The sequence below is a fragment of the Echinops telfairi genome, unplaced genomic scaffold (assembly GCF_000313985.2).
Source record: "Echinops telfairi isolate 266 unplaced genomic scaffold, ASM31398v2 ScPeMD7_7420;HRSCAF=8458, whole genome shotgun sequence".
Taxonomy (NCBI): Eukaryota; Metazoa; Chordata; class Mammalia; order Afrosoricida; family Tenrecidae; genus Echinops; species Echinops telfairi.
The window spans coordinates 50067842-50081890 of NW_022111320.1; the positions used below are offsets into that span (position 1 = coordinate 50067842).

The 14049-nt window shown below is 61.9% G+C and overlaps 2 protein-coding genes across 4 annotated transcripts; both read right to left on the minus strand.

Moving 5' to 3' along the window:
• Positions 1 to 181: 181 nt before the first annotated feature.
• On the minus strand, positions 182 to 988 carry TMEM89 (transmembrane protein 89). The gene is made up of 2 exons (XM_004704140.1): positions 707 to 988; positions 182 to 367 (listed from the first exon to the last, which is right to left on the minus strand). Exons 1-2 carry the CDS (start codon positions 986 to 988, stop codon positions 182 to 184), a joined length of 468 nt encoding a protein of 155 aa, XP_004704197.1.
• A 1500-nt stretch (positions 989 to 2488) lies between these two features.
• On the minus strand, positions 2489 to 11587 carry SLC26A6 (solute carrier family 26 member 6). 3 transcript variants are annotated; one of them, XM_045297691.1, is made up of 22 exons: positions 11529 to 11587; positions 11230 to 11329; positions 9561 to 9719; positions 9326 to 9465; positions 9049 to 9159; positions 8354 to 8517; positions 7992 to 8156; positions 7763 to 7915; positions 7417 to 7499; positions 7170 to 7317; positions 6863 to 6976; positions 6596 to 6673; positions 6264 to 6359; positions 6078 to 6184; positions 5913 to 5982; positions 4925 to 5017; positions 4724 to 4825; positions 4347 to 4433; positions 3568 to 3738; positions 3332 to 3386; positions 2929 to 3065; positions 2489 to 2743 (listed from the first exon to the last, which is right to left on the minus strand). In XM_045297691.1, the coding sequence occupies exons 3-22, from the start codon at positions 9677 to 9679 to the stop codon at positions 2729 to 2731; spliced, it is 2208 nt and encodes a 735-aa protein (XP_045153626.1). In that variant the 5' UTR covers positions 9680 to 9719; positions 11230 to 11329; positions 11529 to 11587; the 3' UTR covers positions 2489 to 2728. The 3 variants fall into 3 exon arrangements, with proteins under 3 accessions (XP_045153626.1, XP_045153625.1, XP_045153627.1); XM_045297690.1 differs by lacking the exon at positions 11230 to 11329 and having other exon boundaries at positions 11529 to 11566; XM_045297692.1 differs by lacking the exons at positions 11230 to 11329; positions 11529 to 11587 and adding an exon at positions 10886 to 10985.
• Between the last annotated feature and the right edge of the window lie 2462 nt (positions 11588 to 14049).

Here is a 14049-nt window from a genome sequence, read left to right on the forward strand (position 1 = left end):
GGTGGAATGAGGGTCTGGGCTCCAGAGGACCCCCACCCCTTCTGGGTCCTGTGGCCCAGCCCCCCACGAGTCCCTTCCTATGTCAGCCGGTTCAGCTCTAAGGGTGGACAAGGCGTTGAGGGACTATTAAGACTGACCCAGGACCTCCACTGTCTGCAGGCAGAGAGAGGCAGGTGTGCAGTCACCGGCTCTGGGCGGGAGCCGCCTTTATTTGCTTATGTGACTGCATGGCTACGCGCTGCAGGTGTCCCTCTATGTGCAGCAGCAGGGCGTCCATCATGTGCAGGACCCCCCGGAGGAGGGTGCGGTCTGAAACTGGGCCCCGTCGCTTCCAGGGGCCACAGGGGCCAGGGGACACCCGGGCAGGCTGGCGCTAGGACCAAGAGGCAAGAGTGAGAGGGGGAAAGGGGGCAGGCTAGTGGGGCAGAGAGGAGCAAGGCGGAGGGGTGGGGGACAGTGTCCCAGGGGATGGGGCCCTGCGGGGGAGGGGGTGAATCTAGGGCCCTGGAGGCTGGGTGTGGTCAGGGCTCCAGGGAGGATGAACACAGGTGGGCCCCGCGGAGCTGTGTGGACAGAGGTAGGGACCCTGGGATGCGGGGTTGGGAGGCAGGAGGGCCCCAGGCTTGGGTTGGGGAGTGGTGAACCGATGGGGAGGGGTGGGTCAGGGCTATGGGCACATGGGTGTAGGCAGGGACGCTGTGCTCACCTCACCCTTGGTGACCTGCAAGCGCCTCCGTTGCAGCACTGCCCGGCTGAGCAACAGCATCATGGTGGTGGTGACCGTGACCCCGGCCACAGGGTAGATGTGGCTTGACATACCCATCCAGTGGCCAGAACAGCCCAGGGCCCCCTCACAGCCCTCCAGGGCATTCGGCTGGCAGCCCCAGGGCTGCAAGTCCAGCCCCACCTGATACCAGAGGGGCCGTGGCCAGGCATGGGCCGGGGCAGACAGGGCCAAGACGAGCAGTAAGGACAGCACTGGCGGCATGGCTGTGCCAAGTGTCTAGGCCGGAACCTGGGTGCTCGGCAACCCGCAAACACCCCTCCCCCGGAGGCAGCCCTGGCTCCAGGCTCTGGGCTCCAAGGCAGCAGGCTCCTGCTGGGCCTAAGGCTGGGAAAGGGCCACAGCGGGTTCAAGGGTTAGGGCAGGTGGCAAGCTTGAAGCCCATGTCCCACCTCTCAGCGGGTGGGTGGGCCTAAGACGGAAAGAGCGTCCCTTTCCCGTCCCGTCTCTCCTCAACACCTGCAGCCCCTAAAGCCCAACAGTGGGCAGCTCCACCTTAAGGCCCTTACGAGTCCCTCCTCTCTGGTCAGCCCCACAGTCCACAATGAACAGGAAGTACCTTCAGAACGTGGGTCAGATCTGGGGCCCCGCAGAAGCAAGCCTGAAGGCCCCACGGAGGCTCTTTGGAGCCCGGGCCTTTCCCACCCACCAGCATTCTCGCTGCTTTGGGGCACACAGCCCCCCCCCCCATCCCAAACACGCCTCCCTCAGGTTTGAGGCCAGGAGGGCTGCCCCCCACTCCCAGGAAGACACCTCCACTCAGTTGTGGCATCACCTCCTCCCCAAAGCTTCCCTCGATAGATGACCAGAACCCTCGCTTAGTCACCGTAGTCCCCCCCAGCCTATCAGCTTTTTCCAACCACTATTTACCCAGCACCTGCCGGGCAACATTGGGTTGCCAAGGCTGTGGGCAGGCGAGAGTAGATAAAGCATGCCACCATCCTGGATGAGGGTCCGGGGGAGGTGGATGACGTGGAATAGAAGTGGAGCCATTGCAGGAAATGCTGGCGGGAGCTGGAGGGCAGGGCAGCCTGTCTGCCTCGCACCCCTCCTCCCTCGGCTCAGGTCTGGTTGCTGTGCAGCGAGGGTCAGGTGTTTTCAGCAGGTGGCTGGTCTAAGCCTTCCTGGTGTTGGCTCATTTAACACTCATTTGGCCATCCCACGAGGAAGGCCTGTTTCTGGTGGGGAGTCCAATGGGGGCCCAGGGAGACAGTGGCCCTTCGTCACAGAGGCTTGGTCAGCCCAAGTATTGGCATCTCCTGGCAGAAGGCAGCACACACCTCTGGGCTGCCAGGGACCTGCAGAGCCCAGGCCACCTCCTGACACGAGCAGGCTTCCCGCACCCCCCGAGCCTGTTTCCTCCCAGCAGTACCTGGTACAGTTGTTCATCTCACCCCACACACATACACCCTGGGGCTGCCCAGCGGCAGCTACCCCACCTGTCCCTTCTCTGTCTGTCTGCCCGCTGGTGTCCTTGAGGAAGCAGTTTCCTGAGAAGCAGCTCTGATTCCAACCGTGTTCCAGTGAGGGCACCGAGGGGGGCCCTGGCCTCTTGACTTTCTCCTCTCCCTGCCGGGACTGGGATCCTGCCTTCCCAGGTCTCCCCGCAGCCTCTGAGCCCAGCCCCAACTCTGGGGCTGGAGAAGGATCAAGAGCCAGGGCTAATGTCTCACCAAGCCCACTGAGACACAGAAAAGCCTAGAGTGGGGCAAATCAACCTTTATTCTTGAGGTTCAAATTCATGTCAGCCCTGCCCGACCCTGACCACAGCCGGGGCCAGCCTGCCTCCAGGACCCAGGACCTCCATCCCTGAGATGTGTGAGTGTGAGCAAGTGCACAAAGGGGACACCTGGGTGGCACCTGGAGGTGGCCTAGGGGTGGGGGCATCACACGGGCTGGCTCCCCGTCACACCTTTCAGAGGCAGGCAGTGTCCAGCAGAAAGGTCAGAACTTGGTGGCCTGAGCAGGCAGAGGCGGGGTAGGGGGATAGGGGGCTCCAGTCAGCTCCAAAGGAGTCTTCCTCCACCACCCTCCCACCCCAGAGGCCACCTCCCTCCAAGCAGAGAACCCTGAGCCAGGCCCAAGGAGAGGATAAGAAATGAACAAACAGGGCCTGGTGGGCCAACCACCATGGGTCCGCTCACCAAGTCAGGGTTGGAGGCTCTGGAACCTGGACGCTGCAGGGCAAAGGTGACGGCATCGTGGACAGTGGCAAAGAGATGCTGCTTTGTGATGGATGCATCGAAGAAGCACCCGGCCTCAAACTGGGTGACCACGGGGCCTGGAGGCAAGGAGCCAGTCACCTGGCGCTCAGAGCCACTTGGATGCCCCAGTTTCCCGTCCCCAGCAGAATGCCTGTCCCCTGCTACCGCTGACCCAGAGGCTCCCCCAAGCTACGGCTAACCCCCACACTCACTTCGGACCTCCAGGACACCTAAGACCCTCCCATAGTTTCAGAGAAGACTATGTCCTGGTGCCACCTGGCAGACCTATGGGCCGAAAGAGCCCCATCCCATCCTGTCCCCAGAGCTGTCCCCACACACGCACTGTGGCAGGCGGCCAAGTACACCTCCACCTCTATCTCCCGGAACTCTCGGAAAATCTGCAGCAGAGAAGGAGGTACTCAGGCAGGTTCTGGGGGTGCGGCGGGGGTGGGGGTGCTGTCCCAGAGGGGAGCTCAGAGGACTCTCAGAGGCAGAGCAGGTCCGCATACAATCTGAGGCACTCTGTACCCCATCCCCTGCTCCCCCTGTCCCGCTTCTTGGGGTGGCCTTGCTGCTCACACCCCGGAGGCTCTTAAGGCAGACGGTGTCCACAAAAGAAAAGGCGCTCAGGTCCAGGATGAGGCTGTGGAAGCTGGGCTGTGGCAGGCCCAGGGCCTTCAGGGAGGACGTGTCCGGGACCTTGGCCTCTTCTTCAACAGTGGCCACTGTCCCATCCTCTGTGCTGGCCTGCTGGGGAACCATACATGCCCAAAGTGAGGCAGGGACACACAGCCAGGGACCCCTGGTCAAATGCCCACATACATGGGGTGGGGCACAGGCAGGGGGAAGTGCACCCCATGTGCCAGATGGGAGAGACACACAGGGTGGCACAGGAGAGCATATGACTGTGCGCACTGTGCACACACTGCCCTGTGCCCTGCCAGGCCTAGGCTTGGGAAGACCACTTGGCAAGAGAGGATGCTGGGAGACCCCTGCCCCCACACTCTTGCAGCCCAGCGGAAGCAGCAGAGAACTGAGCAACACACACACACACACACGTGCACATACATACACCCTCCCTCACCCCACTGGGCTCCAACAGAGCTTGGCAGCCTCTTTGGTGCCTAGATATCACCTTACCCACATGCAATTCCTCCTCTCTACCTAGGAGCTCAGCCTGTGGGCTTGGCCTGGTGGCACCCACACTCTGTCTCATGTTACAGGGAACTGAGCAGTTAGCATGTGGCAGAGAGTCCCCAGGGGTGCGCCTGTCCATCACCCCGCAGCTGATGGGCCCATGACTGCACTCCCAGACACACGTGGGCCCCCCTGGCTGCCCCCCTCCCCCCCACACCTACCTTGACCGAGTCCACCGTGCTCAGCTCGTTGGCCTCCAGGCCTTTGTTGACGCTGATGGAGAAGGAGGTGCCGTTGGAAGCGGCAGCCTGGCCCAGAAAGAGGAGGGAGGGCCTGAGCCACAGGGCGGTCTTGCCAGGCAGGCCTGGGGCAGGTGGGCAGAGCGGCAGCCGAGGCTGTGGGACCCGGCAAGGCTTCTGCTGGGCCGGAAGGATGGCTGCAGACTCCCCGGGAAGGTCGGGGGCAGGTCACCACCCAGAGCCCTGACCGGCCAGGCAGGGAGAGCGGAGGCCCCCAGGGCATGGGGAGGGAGGAGCCAGAGGACACCAGGAGGGTGGGCATGGGGGGTACAGGGGTCAGTCTGCGAGGGAGGCCCTGCCTGTCTGTGGGAATGCTGCTTCTGCAGTCGCTTCAGCTTCTGCTCCTGCTTCCGGTGCAGCTTCCTCTTCCGGGAGATGAGGTAGTCGACGTCCACTCCACACTGCGGGCGAACATCAGAGGCAGGGGATGTGGGTGCTCTGAGGAAGGAGGGCTCGGGTGCCCCTCTCCCGCCTCCCCCCGGGGGGCCCCCCCGCCTCACCCTCTGCTTCAGTGCGTTGCTGAAGAGCTCAGCGTTGGCAAAGTACATGGTGACCGAGGAGCGGAAGATCTTCACGCCAGGGACCTCCTTGGCCTGGGCCGTGTTGGAGGGGGCTTAGCTGATCATTGTCCCTGACAGCGCCCCAGGGTCACCAGCCACCCCTAACCACCTCCTTGGTCCATGTGGGCCCAGCCTGGGGCCTCAGGTCTCCCAGGCATTTAGGTCAGAGGATGGGGTGGGGGTGGGGGGATTGCGGGGAGTCATCCTGAGGCTCGCCCAGCCCTCAGCCAGACCCACAGGCCTTCCTGCAGGGCCCGTCTGCCTCTCTCCCTGCCCGCCTCCCCAGCCACTGCCCAGAGCTCCCCTCGGGCCACCGCACGTAGGCCTCCTCCTGGGTCTCTGCCCACCTGGTGGTCCCTTCTTCACACACAGTCAGGCACCTGCTGAGGTGGCTCTCTCTGTTCAGGACAACGGCCTCCACCCTCCCAGGTTCCGTCCACCCAGTTGGGCATCTTCACCCACAGCCCAGCGCCCCGGCCTCCTCCGCTCTGCCCAGGAGTGCTGCCCTGTGCCCGTCCTTCAAGGCTGAGGTGAAGGAGGGAGAAATGGGTCTCTTCCTACGTCGCCAGCACCTGGCAGGGGACCCCTCGGGTAAGGGGCACAGATTAACTCTGTTGACCAACTCCGGAAGCAGGCCCGTTTCCTGGTGTCCCAGAATTCCACCTGTGACCCAGGCCTGGCACTTAGACTGCAGACTGTCTCCCTGCTAGGCCCCCAGACCCATCTCTGGGCGCCTGGTCCTCTGTCCCCCCATCCAGGGGTGTTCAGACACACAGGCAAAACTCTGCTGCCCCACCCCCCCAGGCCCGCCCTTGAGTTTCCAAGGACCAAAGCCCAGCATCTTCAGCTCCTTGTCTCTGCTGGGCACCGAGGAGGCTGCCAGGCCAGTCCCGCCCACGACATCGCCTTCTCAGCCCCTGCCACTCACCTCTGGGTACTCTGCCACGTCTCTGTAAACATCCGTGCCTGGCACCTGCCCCAGGATGGAGTACTTGGGTCTGTGGAGAAGAGAGCGAGCTAGAGGCTGAGGGAACCAGAGAGCCGGGGTGCATGCGGAGCTGCAGGGAGGACCCAGGGGTAGGGGGGCACTCACAGCTGCGTGCGGACCACCACGAGCAGCAGAGAGAAGACCACAGCAACCAGCAGGCCCAGGTCCAGGTTCAGCAGGATGGTGGCCACAAAGGTCACCAGCCAGATGAGCTGAGGACAGAGGGCGGCGGTCAGCAGGGTCACTGGACAGGAGGCCCCCAGCTCCGGCCCTGGGCTCCAGGAGTCTCACCAGGTCCACTCGGTTTGTTTTCCAGAGGGAGCCTACGTCCTTCACCTGCAGCAGCATGCCCTTCAGGTTCACCAGAATGATGGCGGCCAGGACTGCCTGGTCACGGAGAGGCCACAGATGCCCATGCCACCAAGTACTGCCCTCCATCCCTAGAAACTTGGCTCTGAAGGGCTCTGATGCCCGAGCCTGACTCCAAGTCTCACCCCAGAGGTCTCAGGTTTGAAGAGCAGGATGTGACCTAGCACCCCATCCCTCCCCTGGGACCTGCCTGACTGACCTGAGCCCCTGGCCAGGCCCAGGTGGTGGTGGTGAGGGGGAGGCGGGAGGCTCACCTTGGGCAGGTCTCGGAAGAGTTCCCCAAGCTTGAGGATGATGATGAGGATGAGGAGGGAGGAGGTAGCTCCGGCCACCTGCAGGGTACGGGCGAGCAAGGGAGGATGAGGGCCCCCGTGGGCAGGCGTAGGGAGGAGAGTGGGCATCAGTGGGTGGAGATGAGTGTGTGTGTGTGTGTGTGTGTGTGTGTGTGTGTGTGTAATGTGACTCTAGCCAAGCAGTCGCGGGTGCGCAGGCCCAGCCAGACCCCCACGTCCACGGCCTACCTGCGTGTTGCCCCCGGTGCTCTCCTGAACCAGGCTCCGTGACATGGAGCAGCTGATGGGGAAGCACTGGAAGAAGCCCCCGATGAGGTTACTCAGGCCAATGGCCACCAGCTCCTGTGGGAGAAGGGTGGGAGTGAGACCAACCTGGCAGTGCCGGGTTACCGTGCCACAAACCCCCGACGCTCACCCTCAGCCGATGGTGCACGCAGACATGGCCCCAGCACGTCTGTGTCCCGGCTGACCCTCCTCCTCAGTCCCCTGGTCCCTGGAGACCTGGCTGCCCCCTCCAGCTCTCCAAGCCCCAGACCTGGTTGCTATCCACGTGGTAGCCGTGCCTCATGGCGAAGATCTTCCCCAGAGAGATGGCTATGACGAACCCAACCACGGCAATGGTGAAGGCGTTTCCCACTATCTTGGGGAACAGCTCAGGGCGGGGAGCCACTGGGGGATCCAGCCTGTGTGTTGGGGGGGGGGGCACGGATCTGTGAGGCCAAGGGCAGGCCCCAATTTTGGTCACCTAACCCTCCCTGGCCTGACAGGGGACTGGCACTCACCCGGTGGGGATGGTGCCCATGATGTCGACCCCAAATGTGGTGTTCAGGTTCACACCGTAAGAGATGCCTGTGGCCCCGATGAGCTGCGGGGAGAGGGCGGAGTCAGGGGAGGGAGGGAGGGCTGGAGAAACCACTTTGTGGGGTGAGGCAGGAGAGGATGGGGGGTAATCTTCAGAGGGGTTGGACTAAGTGACCAACAAGGTGAGAGACAGACCTAATCATGTGGGGAGGGAGGTGGGAAATGCTGACAGGGGAGTGGAGGGAGATACCAACATGTGTGTGGGGGGTGTCCATTCACCCCCAAGAGCCCTGGAGGTGTCTCCCCCCAGTCCCCGCTCCCCCACACCGTGAGCAGCTCTCCGGGCAGCGGGATGGGCAGGTGTTGCTGCAGCTTGTCATTCAACAGCTTCACCAGCACGAGCGCCAGGCCTGAGACGAGCGTGGTGACCACGGTGCCGACCACACTCTGGGGCAGCCGCCAGCAGACCTCCAGCACTGTCTGGTGAGAGGCAGGCGTCACAGCCAGCACTCCAGGCCGCCCGAGGGGACTCCCCTGGCCCATTCCCCTCACTCACAAAGATGAGGGACAGTGGCCCCGGGCGGCTTTTCAGATGAAGGCCAAACGCATACTTGAGCTGGGACACCAAGACGTGCACAGCCGCCGCCGTGGTGTAGCCACGGACCAGAGGCTCGGACATGTAGGTGACCACGAAACCGAAGTGGACTAGACCCAGGCCCACCTGTGGGGAGCAGGAAAGAGTCCGCGTAGGTGGGGACGGAGGGGCGCCTCAGGGAGGCTGCAGGCAACTACAACTGGGCTGAGTGGACAAGGGAGAGTGAGGGTCAGGTGTACGCGGGCACTGGTGAGAGTGGAGACTGAGGGACTGCAGGGGCCACAGTGAGAGAGTCACTTCACTCAACTCTGACTGCCCTGTACCTGGAAGAGACCGACCAGGACACTGAGCGTGGAGGCCACCTGCACCCGGAAAGCATCTGCATCCGTCTCGTTGACTGTGGAGTTTGGGGCCTGAGGGTTGGCTTCATCCGGGACCAGGGATTCTGTTACACTGCCCACCATCACAGACATGACAGCAAAGGTCCCTGCAGAGGCAGGGCAGGGCTGAAAGACCTCCATCCCAGGGCCAGCACCCGCAGACCACGGCTGTGCCAACAGGGGGAAGTGCTGGTCATCAGCTACAGCCAGGATCAGGAGTGGACCCTGAGCTCCAGGGCTAGGAAGGTTTCCCCAAACACAGGGCACAGTGCCCAGGGACCTACTCGTATCCATCAGGCCCAGGCTGACTGCTCCTGTTATGAAGGGTAGACTGGGGAAGGGGATATTGCCAGCCTCATGTTGGTCAGGCCTCTGCCAAGGTCTGAGCTCTGGCGTGGCCCTCCCACCCCCCACCCACCTCCATCTTCCTGGAGCCAGGGCCTCAAGGGACTTTCCTGTGTGGTCTCACTGTCAGGAGTCCGGTCTCACCTGGAGAACATCTGAGCCAGCTTCCCCACTGTGGAGCCCTCTGCCGCCGCCCTTGCCCAGCTTCCCTGCCCTGCGCAGCCCTTTCACTCTCCCTCCCAGGTGGCTTGGGACCTCCTGTCCAGGGCCCCGGCCCGGCCTGCTCCACTCACCCACAGAGATGTGCCGGGAAGTGCCAAACAGGAAGTAGATGAACACTGGGTAGAAGGAGCTATAGAGGCCATACTGGGGAGGCAGTCCAGCCAGGAGGGCGTAGGCCAGGCCTGGGGCGAAATGGCAGCGATGCCAGCTTGAGGGTGAGGTGCCACAACGTTGGGGGGAAACCCAGCCCAGAACCAAGGGCCACCATCCCAGGGGCCAGGGGCCGGGCTTCCACGCCAGGGCCTTGCCGAGTTAGGGTTGCCAACAAAGGGTCAAGGGTTCGCTCACCCTGCGGTAACTGCATGATAGCCACACTCAGGCCAGACAGCAGGTCACCTAGAAGCCACTCACGCACGGGGTACCGGGGCAGCCAGGCCAGAACAGGGAGGTATTGGAGCAGTAAGGTGCGCGCCCGGGCATGAGAGCACCTGGAGGTGTGAAGGGGATGGGTATCAGGAAGGGGGGAGGGGGGGCTTGCCTGCCTGGCAATGCCAGAGCCCCAGGTCCCTCTTTCTGGCCTTACTGAAACCAGCTCCGCCACTGGCGGGTCGGGGGCGCTGGGCCCCAATGCCCCAGCTCCTCCAGCTGCTCCTGGTTCAGCAGTGGCCTTTCCACGTGGTAGTCTCGCCTCCGCAGCTCCATGGTCTGCGTTGCAGACAACAGTGCCTGTGTGTCCCTCGGTCTGAGGGAGGTAAGACAAGAGACAGACCATGAGGGCGCGCCTGGCCCGGCTTCCCTGCACACCTCCACCTGGGACCAGGGCACACCTGACTTGTCCAGGCCCTGTGGTACAAACGAGCCCAGGCCTCGGCTGTTCCCTGTGGGCTTCATGCCCACACACAGGCAGAGCCTGGACTTTGGCTGGCAGAGGTTTCTTGCTAGGCCAAAGTCTCCCATGAAGAGACTGGGGATGAGCATGTCTACACCTCCAGTGCAGGTGTGGCTGCATGGCCCTGAGAGCGCTCTATCAGTGCAGGCTCCAGGCTGGCTGCCTCTCCTGGGCCTTTGCCTTCCCCTAGCCAATCCCTGGCCAGTCTGAATGTTTACCCCAGTTGCTCTAGTTGCCCCGAGCACAGATAGGGCAGGGATCCCACATTTCCTGGGCCCCACTCTTCTAGCAAGCCCCCATCTTCACAGGAGACCCTCACTTCTCACAAGAGGAAAATGCTGGTGTCAAGGTTGCCCTGACCTCCACCCTAGGATCCAGGTTAATATTCAAGTCCAGGCCTTGCATGGAAAGCCAGGAGAGGGCTCTCACCTTCGGGGACCTCTGAGGAGGGAGGAATCTCATGTGGAAGGGGAAACCTCATCTAGGGGGGCGTTGGCAGAAGGCTCCCATCTGCCAGGGAGGCTCCCACCTGGAGGAGGAGGCTCCCTTGAATGAGGGTAAGATCTCAGGTGGGAATCGGAGATCTGGGGGGAAGGGGGAGAAGCTCTTACCTGAGGGGGAGAAACTATCTCACCTGGGAACAGGTGATTTCTGTGTGTGAAGGGTCTACTTGTGGGAGAATGTCACCACATGAGAAATCTCCCAGCTACCAGGTGTGTTTTGGTTTGGGGGGAAGCTCTTCGGAAGACCCTAGATCTTTTTCAGGAAAAGGGGATCTCAGACTGGGAATTTTCTCTTGGGAGCAGTTGTTCTCCTTGGCACAGGGAAATTTTCACCTGCCAGATTTCTGACAAGGTGGCAGCTCTCATCTGGGGGGAAACTCTCTCACCTCCCCAGACGACTGCCTCCAGAAGGGAAATTCCTCCCTGGAAAAGGCTCACCTGCTAGGAAAGCAGGTGCTGAGCTGTGGGCAAGGCGCGGCAGGGGGAAGCACTCCCACGGGAGAGCCAGGGACTCACCTGGGAAAGGACTCTAACCTCAATGTCCCGTTTAGAGGAGGGAGTGGAGAGGGTACAAAGAAGATCCTCAGACTCCCTGCACCGCTGTCTCCGGAGATCTTTGAGCCCCCCCCTCGCCCCTCCTCCCTGAGTCACTCAGTCTCCTTACAGGGCAGGACCAGCCCTGGGAGGGAGGAGCCTCAGTCCCCGGGTCCTCCCCCCGCCCCCTAGGAGGGCACACACAGCCCAGGGGCTGGAGTGCAGTCCGGCTCAGCCAAAGGGCTGGGTGGACTCGGTTGGCCCACGTGCTCTGCCTGGGACTTCTTGCAGGGACCTCCCGCCCCGACGCGCCCCATCCAGAGCACCTCCTGCACCAGGGCTCCTCCGCACGCAGCCGCCCCGGCCAGCCCTCGCGCGGCGCGGCGCCGGCTCTCGCCCCATCCCTCGCCGCTGGAGGGGCAGCGCCTGGAGAAAAGCGGCAAACGGTAAACCGGGGCGCTGCAGGCGGGAAGTCCCTGGGACAGGCTCAGCGACCCCACCCCAGCCCTCACTTCTGAGCTGACTCGGGCCCGGTGCCGCCGCAGGGAGGGGCCACCGGAGGTCTGCGCCTCGCGGACACGCACGAAGTCGCGGATACCCGGGAGCGGGCCGCGCCCGGACTCACCCCGGCGCTTCTGCAGGGCCCATGACCGGGTAGCGGACCGGCGGCGGCCGATCTTAAGGCTTGGGCGAGAGGCCGCTAAAGGCCGGAAGGTGGAGCCGGGGATGGGTCGGGGGCCAGCGGCACGCTGCTGGCAGCCAATCCCGAGGCAGGTCAGGGAAGGTCCGGGCCAATCAGCGTGCTGGGGCGGGGCCCGCGTGACGCTCTCGGAGCAGGTTAACCCCTTCCTCCCTTCCCTGGATCGTTCATCTCGGATGACGCGCCAAGCTCTGTTCACGGCCCTGTCGGACCGCCCAGCTGACCAAAGGCCCCTAAGCCCAACGTGGTGGTCGCGCCTAAGGGAGAAGGGTTACAGTGCGACAAAGAGGAGAAATCCCTATGAGTGCATGAAGGCTGTAGCCGAGCCGGAGACTTAGCTCATAGGGGGCCCCGCCGGGGTGGGATGGGGGTGTGGGGGGTGTTCTTATGCTTCCAACTGAGGGAACCTCCCTTGGCTTTCTCTCTGAAAGGAGTTTTTCCGTGGTCCCCACGGTCTCCTTCCAACTCTTGGCCACTCGGGACAGAAATGAGGCTGTGATGTCGGCCGCACCCCCCACCCCCCACCCAGCCCAGCCCAGCTGAGGATGGACCCTCCTGGGCAGCAGAAGGGCAGGCCCTCCAAATGCAGTCGGTAGGGGAGCTCCTACGGTTGCTTTGACCTCTAGGCCTGAGTCTCAGGAAGTCCTGTTGCCACTGTGTTGCCCAAGCAGGGGGTTTCCCTTGCGACACCCCCCAACCCTCTCCCCAGCACCTGTGCTCACATTTCTTTATCACAAGGTGAGGGACCAGAATTCATAGCCACTGGGAAAATAATCCAAATCCCTGATGACATGGACTAAAAATAACGCAGCCCCTCTGAGGGGAGGGTGAAGGGAGTTTCTGTCTTTCCCTGCCACTCCCTCTGATCCCCCAGACAGAAGGAGGCAGCAACCTTTTCTATAGAAGTTTATTCCCAAAACAGAGCGCGGCTTCACGGAACAATTTACACAGACAGGGAAGGAGGCCGCTGGGGGTGGGGATGGGGGGCCGGGGGGGTAGGGGGAGAATCCCCCCAGAAAGGGGCATCTATAGAACCTAGGACTGAGCAAAAACATACTCCACTCCCCCAGCAAGCCCCTCAGTCCTTTCAGAGCTGGGGTCATTCTGGGTAAGGAGAAGCGTTTTTTCGCTGGCCACATTTGGCACCAGTCTGGGAAGTAGAACTTGGGATCTCCTTGGAAACTGCCTCCCAAGAGTATGCCTATGTGTTGGGGGGTGCCGCCACCCCCTGGCCCTGCACCACCATCTCCAGTGGTAGGAGCACCCCCACTCTAGGCCTTTCTGGCCTGCTGTTTTGATAGGGAGCTCAAGGCTGACCTGGGGCCTGAGGGAGCTGGGAGTTAGAAGCCCCCAGGAGATAGCCAGATCCAGAGCCTCACAGGTGAGGTCTTCCTAAGCCCCTCTCCCATGTTCCCTACCTTTCACTTGTAAACAAGGGGGAAAAAAACATTTTCTCCTGTAAACAAAGTGTCCTAGTTTTACGTTGTAAACAAGGTTTAAAAAATAAATAAAAAGATTGAAAATAACATTCTTGACCTGTAAACAAAGTTAACCAAATGTAAGCATCCCCAGTTCTGGACATCAAAGTAACAAACAAGAGAGCTTTGTGTTCGGGGTCCTAACAGTCAAGTTCCCCCTTTTCCCCGGTGGGGGAAAGGAGGGTGGAGCTGAGTCACTTCCATCCGCCTGGGCGGGTGCTGGGGCCAGGGAGGTTCCTGTAAACGGAGGAGGCCTCGCACCTACATTCTGAGTCTTGAATTCCCTAGTTGGGCACCTTTAGCTCCCTCCCACCTCCTGGGATAAAGTCCTGCAGGGGGCAGTGTTGGGGAATGACATGGCAGCAAAGAACAACTTCTGCTCTCAGCAGGGGCTGGCCTGGGGGTGGGGGCAGAGGGGTGCCATGACGTACCCCGTCAGATGGAGGCCTGAGCCTTGGGAAGGGGGAAAGGAAGCCTGGCTCTGTAAACACGGCCCCTGCTGCTTGGCCAGCACCCCACAGCATCAGTCCTAGGTCATAAGGCAGTAAGTGGCAGGGACTCCACTCATCAGCACACATATCCGTGGTGAGGGGCCCACGAAAGAGAGAGAGAGAACGAGAGCCTCTGTGAGAACGGAGGCTCTCATCTACAAGTGCAACCCCTAGCCCCGAAAAAAAGTTTGGCCCTTGGGACGGTTGATTAAAAGCAAAGATCAGTTCTGTACAATTGGGCCCTGGCAGTATTCAGATCAAACCAGTGGGTGGGTGGGGGCCCCAATGAGCTGAGAGAAAAGGGTATGTGATTCGCCAGCGACCCAAATGGGGCCAAGTTCTGCACCTCTCCCCACCCCACCCCAGCCCAGCCTCAGACCCCCCAGGGGGACAGAAAAGCTGAAAAATAACATAAGCATATCTCTCTGGTTACAAAGGTACAAAATGTATAAAAGTCCTCTCTTCAGCCCCCCCCCC

What these genes read in the sequence shown, in the direction of transcription:
- TMEM89 (XM_004704140.1), bottom strand. Translation starts at nt 988, where the DNA reads ATGCCGCCAGTGCTGTCCTTACTGCTCGTCTTGGCCCTGTCTGCCCCG. An exon ending in TGCAGGTCACCAAGGGTGAG is followed by an intron (nt 368 to 706) that starts GTGAGCACAGCG and finishes TCCTAGCGCCAG; the next exon opens with CCTGCCCGGGTGTCCCCTGG.
- SLC26A6 (XM_045297690.1), bottom strand. Translation starts at nt 11,551, where the DNA reads ATGGGCCCTGCAGAAGCGCCGGG. An exon ending in TATCATGCAGTTACCGCAGG is followed by an intron (nt 9,160 to 9,325) that starts GTGAGCGAACCC and finishes ATTTCGCCCCAG; the next exon opens with GCCTGGCCTACGCCCTCCTG. An exon ending in GCACGGTGGACTCGGTCAAG is followed by an intron (nt 3,739 to 4,346) that starts GTAGGTGTGGGG and finishes ATGGTTCCCCAG; the next exon opens with CAGGCCAGCACAGAGGATGG.